This window comes from Oryzias melastigma, linkage group LG8, assembly GCF_002922805.2.
Source record: "Oryzias melastigma strain HK-1 linkage group LG8, ASM292280v2, whole genome shotgun sequence".
In the NCBI taxonomy this organism is placed as follows: Eukaryota; Metazoa; Chordata; class Actinopteri; order Beloniformes; family Adrianichthyidae; genus Oryzias; species Oryzias melastigma.
In genome coordinates, this window is record NC_050519.1 from 21965650 (window position 1) to 21981815 (window position 16166).

The window sequence follows — 16166 nt, forward strand, 5'->3', positions numbered from 1 at the left end:
AAACGCCTGTCTCTTATAAAGGCCGGGCCGGCTGCCAAATTATTGGAATAAACGCCGGGGCTACTATTGGAAGATATACGGTATTCACATTTTTTTTCAGTCAAAATGTCTATTAAGTTTTCAATCTGTTTTTTCGTTCACTTGAAGCTGATCCTCATTTGACCCCATAAGTGCTCCCCAAAGAAGCATAAGCCCCGCCCACGCCTCTGACTCACCCTCTCTATGGCTTCCTTCTCCTGAGGCGTCACCTGGATGTAGTTGACGGGCGCTCCCTCCTCGCCCGCTGCCCCCATCTCACCCACCTCTGGGGGGTCTCCGCCCTCCCCCACTGGCTCGTTCAGCATCTGAATGAACAGCTCCTGGTGTTGGCTGATTTGCTGCAGATAAACAAACAGCTGTAAACAAACTAGGGCTGCCACCATTAGTCGATTAGTCGCAACTATGTCAACTATTAAAATGGCCGACAACTAATTTGTAAGTCGTTTTTTTTTGTTCTTGCTCTTCAAACTAAGCCCTAAAACTAACAGAGGGAGGTGCTCTGGAGTCCTGGGACTCACCTGTAGCAGCTGGGGGTTCTCGCGGCCCAGCTGCTGGAGGAGAGTGGGCAGCAGGGCGGGGTTCTGCTGGATGGCCTGTCTCATGTGCAGGAACTGAGGCTGGGTCCGCAGGAACGCGAGCGGGTTCTCTCCTGATGAGAAAACAACAGAAGACGTCATAAGTAGTCTGTCTTTCAGAAGTTTCATTCAGAGGGGAAAAAATCCCAGAGGCTGAACAACCTAAAATGATCAAGAAATCTTTTGGATCACTTTGGAAGTGTCTCCTTAAAGAACACGTGTCAAAGTAAAGGTCCTCTGACACGTGTTCTAGAGGAGAGAAGCTTTAAAACTTTTGCCTAAAAACCACATCATCATAATTAAAACATCACTGGAAACACTTTGGAAATAGATGAAATGATGATAGAAGAGGGATGTTAGGGATTCAGAGGAAACTGTAACAAAAAGTTCTGTTTTTATTGGAAACAAACGTGATACATAACGTGACAGTTTGGGATCTAATTCATTCTCGAGTCTTTGACTCAAATATTTTTTCTAGATCCATCAACTCCATCATGTTTATAAAGGATGACTTTTTAATTGCGCATTAATCCCATTGAAAACATTGATTGCACACAAAATAAAAACACAGAGCAACAAATATTTTGAAATCCCCTCGCTACTCCCTGGACCATAACCCATTAAAACTCATATAATTCAGGACAATCTAGTGCCCTGGATTCAGTAACTCAGATACATGGTCCACTTTTTTTTATAAACACCACAGATGACATCACCTGTTTGGCAAAGTAAAAACCTAATAAATATGGAGATATTTTGAAGACTTCATGAATAAACTGTGTTCCAAGGATGAAAACTTTGAGTGTCCATAAAGCTAATTTACACATTTTTTTCCCCAAATGACAGATAGTTCGAATGCAATTCATTGTGGTCTAGAAAAGTGGGGACCAGAAGGAAAACCGTGTCCCCTACCTTCTGCTAGAGATGGGGGGTCTGTGGATCCGGAGGTGGGGGGCTGCACTGGAGGGTTGCTCTCTTGAACGGGGCTGTTGGGAATACCCTGGAAACACGGAAAAACGAGTGTGAACGAACACATCCTTAGCTCTACGTGAGAGTAGAGGATGTTTGATTCTGGATACCAAAGTTCAAAGAACTAAAACAGAATGAGCACAGTGACCTGCAGTGGGCGGGAATCCTTCAAGAACAATGACAGCCTTTTTTGAAGCATTTAGAATGACAAGTTCAATCTAATCAGATGGTTGATGCTGCTACAATAGTTAATTTTCATGATTCCAGCTGATTTAGTTTAAAGCTTTAGTCCTAACTGTCCTTACGGGTGGATACATGCTGCTTTTCTCTGCGTCAGAATCAGCTAATTCACGTTAATTACATAAAAACAGTTTCATTAGTTTAAAGAGCGCCAGTTATTTAGGTGCCTGCATCTCCGTTGTAAAAGAGTTAAGGATCTGACAGCGTGCGTCTGCAGTAATGCTGGTGCCCGGCCTAACTGGGAGCTCAGAGGCAGCGTCCCGTCCAGCAGGCGGATGCTGCTGCGGCATACGTACAGTCAGGAGGTACTCCACAGCTCTGTGCGGGTTGTTGAAGCTGGCCCGCAGCGCCGCCACCACGCGCTCCCTTTCATATCCCATAGACATGATCTCCGTCAGCATGGCCTCGTACTCCGCTCCAGTCACTGAAACACAGACGAGGAATCAAACCTCTGCGTTTGCTTCCTGAAAGCCTGAGCTACAGTGATCCATACGGCCAGTTCTCTGGGTCAAATGAAGACATGGTAGAGTTTCAGAGAGCGAGACGACAGAAAGCTTCCAGGAAGCTAGACAGACGCATAGAGATGATTATCCACAAAAGAAGTTGGACAAAGTCAAACTCAAAGTCTGAGAAACTATGAAACATGAAGTACAATCAAAATAATAATGTAAAATACAAGTTTTTCCAAAATTGTGGTGTTCCCATTACGCAAATATATACAGTGGCGGACACGGCTCACATAAATGCAAAAAACACGACGACAAAAGCAGTAGCATGATGACAAAAGCCACAGCACAATGGAAATATTTCACAATTTTTAAGTTTCAATCAAGTCTCAAGCGGCCGCGATATTTCAAATCAAGACAATAATAAAAGGAATGCAAAAGTCAGTTAAAAAGAATAACAAAAAGACCCCCCCCAGTTCTCTTTGAACATTAACCGTCTCAGTTTAATGATAAAAGTTACAAGCAGCGGCGATAGCTTGAAAATGAACTAAAAAAAATAAATAAATCAGTAATTCATTTCCGTTGTGTTGTGGCTTTTGTCGTTGTGGTTCGCCATTCGTCGTCGTGCTTTGGCTTTTGTTTTTGTTTTTCGGCCTATGTCGTCGTGCTTCGCCTTTTCTCGGCGTGCTTCGCCAATCGTCACCGTGCTTTGGCTTTTGTTGTTGTTTTTCGGCCTATGTCGTCGTGCTTCGCCATTCGTCGTCGTGCTTCGCCTTTCGTCGCCGTGCTTCGCCTTTCGTCGTCGTGCTTTGCCTTTTGTCGCCGTGCCTCGCCTTTTGTCGCCGTGCTTCGCCTTTTGTCGCCGTGCTTCGCCTTTTGTCGTCGTGCTTCGCCTTTTGTCGTCGTGCTTTGCCATTCGACGTCGTGCTTCCCCATTCGACGTCGTGCTTCCCCATTCGACGTCGTGCTTCCCCATTCGATGTCGTGCTTCCCCATTCGACGTCGTGCTTCCCCATTCGACGTCGTGCTTCCCCATTCGACGTCGTCCTTCCCCTTTGACAAAAGACGTTCTCTGACACTTTACTGATTGTTGAGAAATGGATTCCGGTCTCTGAGCTCACATCTCCTCTGCATACAGCAGATGTGCTCATAACTTCCACCCATAACTCCCCATGTCTCTCTCTCACAACCACAACAAGAGCCAGCTCGCTTTTGTCACCGTCTAATTATAGGAAGGATTTGTGTTGCACTGCATGTTGAAAAGTCCCTGATTGATGAGAGCAGCAACAGCAGGTGGAGCATAACGTTTACATCATTGAGTGAGGGTTCAGAGGCGAGCGTCACATACCCAACGCTGAAGAGGCGTCCAGGCCCTGATTCCCACCGCTGGAGCTACAAAAGACAAGAAAAGAATTTTAAAATCCAGGTTTATTGGAATCCTTCAACTTAAATTTAGTTTTGGTGGGATTGAGTTTGATACCCTGTTGTAAATGATTTAAAAAAAACGTCCTTTCTAGATGAAAATGTCTGGTTTTTGGTCTACATCTGTTAATACAGGCCCATTTCCACAAACTGTCACTCCAGTGTTCTAATGGTAAAATGTTTTTGTTAATTGTGTCAGAAGGCTAACATTTGATTCCATGAGAAAAATCGCAAAGAAACTTAAGATTTCCATCAATAGTATATGCTAATCTCATTAGAGAACAGCACAAACAGGCTCTAACCAGAGTAGAAAAAGAAGTGAGAGGCCCGCTGCAAAACTAAGCCAGATGATAAGCACATTAGAAAAAAAAAATGAAAATTAGTCTCCAGTTTGAAAAATAGACACCTCACAGGTCCTCAAGTGGCAGCTTCATTTGACCTTGTGCTATCCTAGCTATGTTGACGGTGGGAGAGGGGTCATCTGGACCCCACAAGACAGCGCGCTGAACTTTTTTTCCCAATGACTTTTTAATTTTCACTGATGTCTGAGGCAGACAACACCCTGTCCACCGTTGTCATGGCACAAATAACTCGTCAATATAAGGTTTGGGTCACCTGGACCCCATAAAATAGCACAAGGGTTAAAAGTACCCACAAAACTCATTGTCAACATCTACAGTGAAAGATGCTGGCCTTTAGGGAAGAGGGAAGAAAAAGCCAAATCTAAAACTGGCTAACAAAAGACAAAGCATATTACAGGGAGAAGATACAGATATTGGAGAGAGGAATATTGGAATAATGTTTTTATGGACAGACGAATCAAAGTTTGAGGTGTTTGGATCAAACAGAAGAACATTTGCTGCAGAACAACTGAAAAGATGCTGGAACAGGGCCTGACGCCTGTCCTAACTATATTTTCTATTCATTGTACAACTCATACAGTAAATAAAAGTGCAACTTCACATGGAAAATACATAACTGTCTGAGTGACCTCCAAACTTTAGAGCGCTAGGGTATTTTTCTATGAAGGTTTGAACCTTGAGAGTTTAAACAACAGAGAAAAGTGTGAAAAAGTTCACGTTTGTCTACGAAAAGCAGACAAAGTGTGTAGTGTGGAGTTTTACTGCCTTAAAACATAGAGGTAAGGCAAGTTCATTTGTATAGGACATTTCATGTACAGAGACAATTCAAAGTGCTTTACATAAAACATTAAAAGAAAGAATCAAAAGAAATAGTAAACGTGCGATCATTAAAATAAAATTAAAAGAAAGTAAAAAGATTTTAATTTAAAACAAGAATAGATAAACAGTGCAGATGTAAACTTTTGAATACATATTAATCAAAAGTAAATGAGAACAGGTGAGTCTTTGACCTGGATTTAAATACACTGAGTGTTTCAGCAGATCTAATGTTTTCTGGAAGTCTGTTCCAGATCTGTGGTGCATAGAAGCTGAATGCAGCTTCTCCATGTTTAGTTCTGACTCTAGGAACTGATAAAAGACCGGATCCTGATGACCAGAGAGGTCTGGCTGGTACATACTGGGTCAGGAGGTCAGTCATGTATTTTGGTGCTAAACCATTCATAGCTTTATAAACCAGTAACAGAACTTTGAAGTCTATCCTCTGACAGACAGGTAACCAGTGTAAAGACCTCAGAACTGGACTGATGTGGTCTACTTTCTTGGTCCTTGTGAGAACCCGAGCAGCAGAGTTCTGAATAAGCTGCAGTTTCCTGATGGATTTTTTTGGTAGTCCTGTAAAAACACTGTTACAGTAATCAAGTCGACTAAAGATGAAAGCATGCACTAGTTTCTCCAGGTCCTGCTTAGACATCAGATCTTTAATCCTTGAGATATTTTTGAGATGATAATAGGCTGATTTAGTGACTGCCTTAATGTGTTTATCAAAATTTAGGTCTGTGTCTATCACTACACCCAAGTTTCTGGCCTGGTTGGTAGTTTTTAGTTGAATAGATTGAAGCTCTGTAGTGACATCTAACCTTTTTTCTTTAGCCGTAGAGAAGACACACAAGAGGCCAAAATCGGAAACACACCTTAGGTCGCAGGCTGAACAGGGTAAACATTTACTGAACACTAAAACATTTTGGGAACTTTAAAACCGTAACTTTTTTAACATAATTATGAACTAGATATATAGCATTACCTGTGATAATGCTAGTGTGAATGCTGTAAGCTGAATTTGGCCACTAAAAAATGCTGAAGCTGATGGCCAGCAAAAATATTAGTTAAATGGCAAATTAGAAACTTAAAAAAAAAAACTTGTTTAGTCAAAACAGCTAGTATGTAGCTGAAATATTTGCTAAACTCCAAAATAGCCTAAAAAATCTTAGTAAATGCCAAACTAGTCCATAAAGTTAGCAGAATGCCAATTTTTAAAACTTTAAAAACAAACTTTTTAAACGTTATTATGAATAATAAAAATGCAGGAATATTATATCAGAATAAATCAACTTAAAGCTTAAATAACTTTCATTATTTTAAATCTGTGAAAATATATTTTGTCAAAATTATACAAGTTAGAAATAAGCGCAAGATAACATCAGGCCATTAATAATAAAATAAAATGATCTGGAGGGCCGGATCGACTTTGACACGTGATTTAAAGCATCACATAAACAAATCCTTTTTGCAGAGGCCACATCTCTCTTTTAATCTAACCAAACTGGCAGAAATTCTGACTAAAAACTGCTGGTGCATCCTCCGAAACCCAAACCACACATCACCTAGAATCTAACCAGCAAGTTTCATTTAGCTGTGCAACATCTTTAAGGTAACACAAAGACACACATTCACACAATCTGATGATAAAGCAGCAGGTAGAGAACAGCTGAGTGGACATTAGTGCATGTACAGCCAAAATCAGAGTCCCCGAGTCTCTTTCTCATAAAATGAAGCAATAAACTGTTTATCTCTCTATAACGAGTACTGATTAACACATAATAAAAGGTGATCATGGGACCATGTTTTCCTGAACCCAGCATGTCTTCTTCACTGCTCACCATCTGTCCCAGCACACAAATGTTCACATAGTCCAGACGGGAGCTCTGATCGCCCACAACCATCCGTCTAAAAGAGTAGACGCCACCATCTCATGCATACGCTGTGCAGTAGGTGGCAGTATGCATTTCTTTTCACTGGTTTACTTTTCAGCAATAAAGAGGAGCTTCCAGCAGCAACGTACTCCAGACAACATATACTGCTGGAGATCATGTGGAGAGGTCCGCATTAAAAAAAAACCTAAACAAATAAGTGGTTACATTGATATGAGCTAGCCATGAAAGCTCATCATATTTACACAATAATGATTTTCATTTTTTACAAATTACTTATTTACTCTTTATCAATTTTTACTAGTTAACCATTTTTCTAGTTGATAGTTGCAGTATTTTAGCTTGATTCCTCAAGCTACTTCACACAAGTGCTCCGTTTACAGGTTAAGTGATAAAATACAGTGAATAAAAGGGAAACACAAAGGAATTGTTTATTAAATTTGATCATTTTGTGTTACAAACATATCAGATCGAGACTCGTATCAGCAGATCCTCTGAATCAAGTCAGGGCCAAAAAAACCTAAACGAGACATCCCTGATAATTATTACTCTAAATTTGCAGAATATTTTTGAAATTTGACTGTATAAACCAGGGGTCACCAACACGGTGCCCGCGGGCACCAGGTCGCCCCCAAGGACCACACAAGTCGCCCACAGGGTTCTTCTAAAAATAGTACAACTGACTTTTGAGCTGCGTTTAAAATTCAATTGTATTCTCTTGCTATTCTTTTTAGATCACATTTGCATTTACGTAGATTAAAAAAAACTAAAATATCTTAAAAACATGTTATTATACATGAACTTTAGATAAGTTTAGGTGACTTCGGACCTACTCCAGCTCAAAGATAGGTAAAGTGCGCTCGACAAAACCAGTGTCAGTGGAGTGTAAGGAAGCGGGCGCAGCACAGATGGACGCGGAATGCAGTTTCTTACCCAGAAAACATGGCAGAAAAAAGAAAACGTATCATTTTAACAACCAATGTGAGGAAGGAGCTCCTCTGTGTTCTATTACACATATGCGTAAAACTATCAAAATTCTAGAAATGTTGAGAGAAAAAAACTGTTTCGCAATGACACTGTTTCCATTAAATCATAATTTTGCAAATAAAGACAAACCAACTCACACTAAGTCACTAAAACACGGTGATTGATGAGAACAAGTATGATTTTTTTTTAATCACTAATAGGGAGAACATTTTTGGGTGACGTCACAGTAGTGTGGCACACATGCAGAACAGCTTGTCTATCGAGTCTCAGATGGACGTGAGAATCATGTTCAGCTATATTTAAAAAAAAAACATTCTAAAAAGTAAGCAGCTGGACCTTTTTTTGTTTGAAAAATACGACAAGATCCATTCAGGTTTTTGTCACAGCACTAGCACTCATCCTCATAATCAAAGAAGATTTCTGCGTCTTCTGCAGCTGCAAAAGTGCAGCTGCAGATGAAGTGATGAGGAAATCTTGGTGATTTTACAGAGGCGCTGTTCTATTCCATGTGAACGCAACTTCTAATGAGGTGACGCAGTGGAGTCACTCATGACACCCACTGCGCCGCTCAGGACAGACACTTTCTACTAAGAACCACATTTAATTAAGAAAAGTGTTTCCATTGCAGTTTTGCAAAAAATGTCTATTTCAATTCACCCCAAAAACCACCTCCTCTAAGCGCAAAAACGTTTTGGTGTTTCCATTAAGAGAACTTATTATCAAAAATCCCATTTGCAAAATTTCTGCGTCAATGGAAATGCAGCTTTGCGGGGCGAGTGTGGCTACGGCAAAGAGGCACAATGTGGAATTGTGTTCAATTTAAAAGAGTGTTCGTGAAATGAAGAAGTCATTTTGTTAAATATGCTGCAGATTTGGTCATTAGCTCAAAATATGACAAGATTTGTTTAAATTGATTGATAAACATCGTGCAACATAGTAAAAATGGGACATTTTTCCATGAAATGTAAGTGATCATCTGAAAATTTAACAATTACTAAGAGAAATAAAGGGCTGAATATTGATATTTTTTCTAGCTTGTTGTCATTGTTGATAATTATGGTGAGAAATCAGAGTCTTCACATAGAGGAGGATCATTATTCATTAATATACTGTAGAACTAAAGGCAAACTAAGCAAATGTGTTATTTCAAACTGGTAGCCCTTCGTTGACTCAGTACCCATGAAGTAGCCCTCAGTTCCAGAAAGGTTGGTGACCCCTGGTATAAACTAAACAAACTGAATGGGGATGTTGTCAGCAGAAGTGCATAAACTTTCAAAGTAAAAGTGTTGGGTTTTTTTTAGATAAAAAAAATTAGACTGGTGTTTGGTTCTGGAAAAACGATTTCAACAATTTGAACAAAAAATGATTAAAGTTATGAATATTACATCAATCTTGTGATCAATAATGTGACGTCACTGTCTGTAAGCACAATGCAGATGCCATACCAGAACACGCCTGTAAGAAGGCAGTTTGTCTAAATCCAATATTCCAACATCTTTTTTTACACTCAGATTGCATATTTCTAAACAAAAAGTCAGACTTTCTTTGGACTTCATCCACAAAACTCATTCCATCCTGCTGAGTAAATGCTGAGTCATCATTAAAACTGCTCACATTAAAGTGAGTTCTTCCACTTTACTACCAGCGAGCGCACCGGCACATGCACACGTTACCTGGCAGGCTGTTGTGGTTCTGTGGCTTCGGCACTTTGCTCCTGTTTGACCTCCTCAGGAGGAATAGGGACAGCTGCAGGGGTCGGGGCTGCAGGGGGATTTGAAGGCGGGGCAGCTGTTGATGTGGAGCCAGAGTCCTGTGCAGGGGGCTTGGGGGCTTCCGGGGCCGAGGTTGTGGCTGCAGGCTTAACCTAATATGTTCACAAAACAAATGTAAAAAGTACGTAAAGCTGGAGTTTGCTGCTCAGAGTGTGTCCTTCAAGTAAGAGGATGTACCAAAATAAGAGCTGCCCACAGTCTCACCTTGGAAACCATCACCACAACAAAATTCTTCTCATCAATTTTGTAGTCTTTGATTGGCGTGTCGTCTTGCAAGATTTTTCCGGCGTATATCAGCTTCTGCCCAGATACAGGAAAGTTGTCTTTTCCTCGTTCAGCCTCTATCTTCTCCTTCAAGGCCTTGACCTGGCACAGAAGAGAGCAAGCATGGTCTGAAACACTTGAAACCCACACACCAGCACTCATTCTCCCATCCTCTTCCCCTGATTCTGCAAAAGTTAAATTTTTAACATCAACGTTCATTTTGCTTTATAAAAATGTAAGCGGGAGAAGCAAAGCCAGTCCATGTTGGCTTCCTGAGCTGAGCTATCAGGAGCTAGTCGTGATTGGCAGTGTCATGAGCATTAGCACGCGCATCATTCATGTCACCAGCGTAGAGTGCGTCTTTAGTTCACACATGTTGGTGGTTCTGCCTCATCCATTCACAAATAAAAAGGTCACAGCATCCCTCTGGCACCAACTTCAACTATTGACAAGCAGCTTTCAGTTGGCGGCCCAATGACTCTGTTAATTTTAGCAACATTAGCTTGAAACCTAGCTTAGCGAGCTAGCTTTAGCTCGTAAAATAACAGGCGTATTTTAATTTTTCAGCATTTTTATGCGGGTTAAAAAGTGCATATAATTCGTATAATAACTTTATGTCATAAAAGTTAGTTTTCCTTAACTGTGTGAGCTATTAGAAGCTGTCGGGTGCGCACGCGAAGCTAAAACACAACTCCGGTTCTGGAAGCTAACCTGTTAGCTGTTAGCCACTCACCGTTTGTTCGGGGTCTATTTCAATCTGAATCGTCTGCTGCTGCAGCGTTTTCAGCGTGATCTGCATGGCGGCGTCAGGTGTGCTTCAAACGGGAGAAAGAGCGGCGCACAAAAAAGAAAAAAGTTAGTCTGTATCAGAGGTTCGCGGTTTGAGTAAGATAACAACTAGCCGAGAAATGTGTGTATCCATGAGCACTCAGCAAATCGCCATCTTTGGTGACAAGTTAGAGGCGCTCCTGCTTGGAGGCTGTGAGATATCGCGAGAAACCGCGAGAGGGCGAGGAGCTCTAAAGCAAGCAACACACAAGCACATTCTAGTTCAGAAAGTAACACTCTTTAACATTTATAACAAATTCAAATCCTTAGTTAGTCTTTGATACATTTAAATAATTTTAAGTGCCTGAGAGATCCACTCCAATAATATTTTAAATTGTTGTAAATGGTCTTTTAGTCATGATTATACCATTGTTTTTAGCCAAAATAAAATAAAAAAGTGTTGTTTTAGACATAGTTTGTGGAAAACGACAGGAGTTCATTAGAAGTTCACCTCTGAGTTGTGGGCGGGAACATAGGAGCGGAGCAACCCCATCTCCTCTTCCCATCCCCTATCTGTTACTGCGCCCCTCACAACCCCAACCTAATGTTATCAGTGCAACAAAAATGGCAGGCAATATTGGAACTATCCAGCTGTACTGCCAACTCGAACAAGAAAAAAAAAGACGTATATCAATCTATTTGTCTACAAATGGATGCATACGAATGGAGCAGGGGAGGTTGACCTTTTTTTAACAGCATTCATGTCATTCATGTCACTCATGATGATTTAAATAAAGATTTAAATAAAGAAATACTCAGAATTGCAATTTTAAGCTTAATTTCTTTATATGTTTTTCATCCCCCAAAAAAGTTTCATATATCAGACATATGTGGAGCGGTGAAGAATGCGCTAAAATCTAGTTTTTTGAACATGCTTTTAAGGGTACGTTCACACTGACCGCATAGACTTGTGTTTAAACAACCACATCAATCAATCAATCAATCAATCAATCAATCAATCAATCAATCAATCAATCAATCAATCAATCAATCAATCAATCAATCAATCAATCACACTTTATTTATAAAAAGCGCTTCTCATACTTTTTGCAACGTTGCGCTTTACATTTAAAAACAAAAAACATACACAGTAAAAACCCAACCCACAAAAACCCTAAATCCTGGTAACAAGTTCCACAGTCTTCAAATGTTCTTCTGAGTGAATTTTTTTTTCCTGATCCAGCTCTTGTCTTAGTGTTTCTCTGTTCTGTCTGTAGAAATGTCAGCTTTGTATTTGCTGCTGAGTTCTTCATAAGAAACCCTCAGATCTTCCAGTTCTTTCTGTGAAATGTCATGATTGTTGGTGTTGTGCTGCAGAGAGGTCTTCTGCAGGCGGAGAACATCCACTTCTTCTGCTAAAAGGCGGCCCTCTTCTGCCTGGAGTTCTTTGGAAAGATTTTCCTCCCTGACAGCAAACGCCACCTTCATCTTCATATTCCCTTTGCAGATCTTTTTCTTCTTTTGGTTTGTAAATGTCATCGATTGTAGAATTAAGCCCCCCATATACACGTCTTTATCAACAGGGATATTTCCAGACAGAAACTTGCTAAAGTGATTTTGATTCATCGAGATGGTGACAAAAGGTGATGAGGAATTACAGACCGGTCTCACTGTTATCTCAGTTTTGAAAAATACTAGAAAACTGTTTTCTAAACCACTTAACAATTTTGTTGAAAAGCATAGCATATTAAATGAACGGCAGTATGGCTTTCAGGATGATAGGTCAACATATTTTTCAGCGGTGGATTTCACAGAAAATATTTCAACAGCTATTGATAAGAAAGAGAATGTCATAGGTGTTTGTATTGATTTCAGCAAAGCATTTAATACAATTAATCATTCACTTCTGTTGCAAAAATGTGAGCACTACGGCACTAGAGGGGTGGTTAAAAATTGGTTGCAAAGCTATTTAAATAAAAGACTTTAATATGTTGAAATTGATGGCACAGTAAAGGAACAAATCATAATAATATGTGGAATTCCCCAAGGCTCTGTTTTGGGACCAAAATTGTTTATACTTTAATTAAATGATATTGTTAAGGTATTAAAAAAAGTTAGAGCTTGTTATTTTTGCAGATGATACAAATTTATATTGTTCAGGTCAAGATATTTTTCAATTAATTATGGAAATAGAAAGGGAGTTCATTAAATGAAAAAATGGTTTTAGACTAACAAGTTATTTTTAAATGTAAAGAAAATAAAATTTACGTTTTTTTGTACAGATAAAACAAAGGAAAATATAAAACTTCATTTTGATGGAATAGAAATTGAACATGTTCAAGTAACAAAGTTCCTTTGAGTCATTATTGACCACCAGCTCAATTGGAAGCCACATGTTGAATATATAAAAAACAAAACATCTGAATCCATAGGTATAATTCATATAAACAAAACAACACTGAGTATAAAATGCTTGCATATTTTATATTCAACCTTAATTACTCCATACTTCCAGTGTTGTAGAGAAATTTGGGGAAATATATAGAGAGCAAATATTGATCCAATAATCAAACTTCAAAAAAGAGCAATTAGATAAATAAATAAAGTTGGTTTTCTGGAGTCCACTAATGTGCTGTTTAAAAAATCTAATACATTAAAATTTGTAGATATTGTGCATGTAAGAATGTTTGAAATTTCTTTTGGTGCTTTCAAAATAGATTTCCCTTGAGAGTGCAGTCGTTTTTTAAAAGAAAAGAGAAACATTATAATTAAAGAAGTAATTTTATGTTTGAAACCTTCTGGGCAAGAAAAATGTAAAATGGAGATGTCCTTCTGTTTTTGATAAAACACTTTGGAATTCTTTAAGTACATTAGTTAATACTAATGATAAAAAAATGATCAATACTAGTGAAATTTAATTTTTTTGAGTAAATATGTATGTAATTATGTATGTATCTGTGTATATAGTATGTATGCATATGTCTATGAACTTATGAACATGTGTTTGGTTAACAATTTTGTTTTTTTATGTTTGTGGCATAGTTGCCAACTTGATGTTAAGTTTTGTTTCTGTGTAAGTTATATTTTTTGGATGGGCTTTGATAATCATGATGCTTCAGCCAATTTATTTTGGTTGATGTAGAGTATCATTTAAAGGTTGTGAAATGTTAAATGTATACAAACAACCAAATAAACTTGGTTTAAAGTACCATGGAAGCTATTTTTGCTATAATATTTGCTCTCTGTGTAGAGCACGTGTCAAAGACGAGGCCCGAAGCACTGAAGCCTTTCATCTAATTCTTCTAATCCAGTACAAATCTTATTGAAGCTTCATTAGCTCTCTAGGACATCTACTGGGTGCAAAGCTATCAGTAAATATGAATTTGAAGTGTGTGAAACCACTTGTGTTGATTGAGGTCAGTGTGAGCAAATCTAGAAATTACCAGCAGACCTGAATTTATCAGCAATAGGACCAATAAAGGAACAAACACATGGAAAAATGAACCAGGAGAGGGCAGCAAAGGGGCAGGAAGGGTCTAGGTCTGACAAGTCGAACATCTTGTGGTTTTAAGCCCTCATCTGTTCAAAGGTTACCACTTAACCGGAGAGGAGAAATTACCTTTCTCCACTGTAACTTTTTAACCATTAACACATTAATATCCAGTAGATTCTGAAGGAGAAAAGCGGCGAAATTCGCCGCTTTTCTCCTTCAGAATCTACTGGATATTATTGTGTTAACGGGTGAAAATTTACTGTACAATAAAGATTTTGTGCTTAAGCGTCACCAGTGATGCCTCAGGTGTTAAAGGGTTAAGGAATGTGGGGAAATTGGTGCTGTTCATAAGGTCTTAATTTTTATGTTTCTCTTTTCTTTTAGGAATATCATTAAAGCTCCTGCCATCATGTTATCCCGAGACATAGCAAATTATTCCCAAATCACACAACAAATTCTACATTTTTTTCACAGTTTCTCATCTTTTGCTGTACATAAAAAGTGAGAATGAACACAACTTTTAGTAAAAATATATATATAAAATATCAAAAATGATATTGAGAGCACTTCAGACCTAAATCGTGAAAGAAAAACCTTCAGGATAAACTCCATCCAGCAGGGGGCAGCATCACACCATGCAGACTTCCACTGCACCTCAGAGTAGATTTGCCAATTCACACTTTGTTTTGTTTGTTTATGTGCTTCATTTGTTTATTGGTAATGAGGAGACAACAGCCGACTTCACAATGAGGCGTCGGTGGCATGTTTCGTTTTTGCTTGTCATAAACACAACACTGGAAGCCTGATTTGTTTGCCGTTTCACTGATAGCCCGTGACATTACAGATGCCCACACATACTCACACAATGCAGCATTCAGCGCCGTCTGCGGCGGCCGGTCAAACCTCCCAGCCATGAATTTTGCATTGAATTACCCTCGATCCATCGCTCCTCGCCGGGAGCCTCCCTGTCGCTCCCCTTCTTTCTGCCCCTCCTTGTTTATGCTCCATTTTCCTTCTTACCGTCCACATTTAAGCTTTGTGAGACATATGGGAGTTAAAGGGTTAAGACATTTGTGCAAAGGTGACTTCAGAATAAATGTAAAGTGTGAATGGAAGGGCGTGTGCCCTGAATGTGTGCTCAACTGGGTTAATTCTTCAGGACAGAACTATTAAAGATTAACAACCAGTCAGCATATTTTATGAAGACGAGCCGCATTAACAAACATGGGAACTCTGGTCCACGAAGCCATGAATGCAGTTTTTCCTGCTTAAAATGAAGATATCCCAACAAGGGGATCCCGACCTCCTGAATGCTGCAGACCACGGTTGTTTATGGCGTTTGACGCTTCGTGTGGTTTCAGCTCAGCTGTTTACAGAGAAGTGAACAGTCATTCAAATTCAACTTTATTTATAGAACACCTCAAAGTGTTTTACATAAAACACATAGCCTGAGTAAGAGTAAAAATAACTGGAAGAATGATCATTATTAAATCCATGATTGGCGTGGATCCACCCACCCCTCTCATACTTGGCAAATTCATTATAAACCTTTTTTTTCCCAATTTAAGTGGTTAAATTGGTTTTATCTTCATAGTAACCATTTTATTTTTTTGTCGCCCGGGGATGACGAACATTTCGATGTGATTATTAGAAAAAACGGCTAAAGTAAACTTTTGGATCTCCTTAGCAACAGAGGTTTTTTGTTAACCACGCCCACATTTGTAACATGTTCATATTGTATGTCATATTGTTTGGTTCAGCTTGAACCAGGGATTCATATATTGAATTTTCAAAATATTTAGGAGAAAGATGTGCACGCAAAAGGGAAACAGCACTTTTACAAGCTCGCCACGCGAACGCCGTTCAAAATCGACAAATCTTTAAAACCAACGTTTTTTTTTCCAAATAGCCTCCTAGTGATATTTGAAGAGTTAGGAGGTGATAGATTGAGCTTAAATTTGTAGCTGGTACTAAAGAGGATTGTTTTATTGAAGATGGCAGTCCCTTCCTGAGGTCAAAGGTCAACAAAATCTTTGTTGTAGACTTAAGCTGAGTGTGAAATTTCCTGAGGATCTTTTGAGCAACCCTAACCCTAACCCTAACCCTAACCCTAACCCAACT

General features: G+C 39.2%; 1 protein-coding gene across 1 annotated transcript in view; it reads right to left on the reverse strand.

Annotated features, from left to right (window-relative positions):
* rad23aa (RAD23 homolog A, nucleotide excision repair protein a) overlaps nt 1-10782 on the reverse strand; it is a gene marked incomplete in the record, with an annotated part of 12507 nt that extends 1725 nt beyond the window's left edge. Inside the window, 8 exon segments of the mRNA XM_024272732.2 lie at nt 216-377; nt 558-688; nt 1527-1614; nt 2120-2247; nt 3618-3661; nt 9422-9612; nt 9725-9886; nt 10518-10782. Coding sequence (XP_024128500.1) covers nt 216-377; nt 558-688; nt 1527-1614; nt 2120-2247; nt 3618-3661; nt 9422-9612; nt 9725-9886; nt 10518-10583 — 972 coding nt within the window.
* Between the last annotated feature and the right edge of the window lie 5384 nt (nt 10783-16166).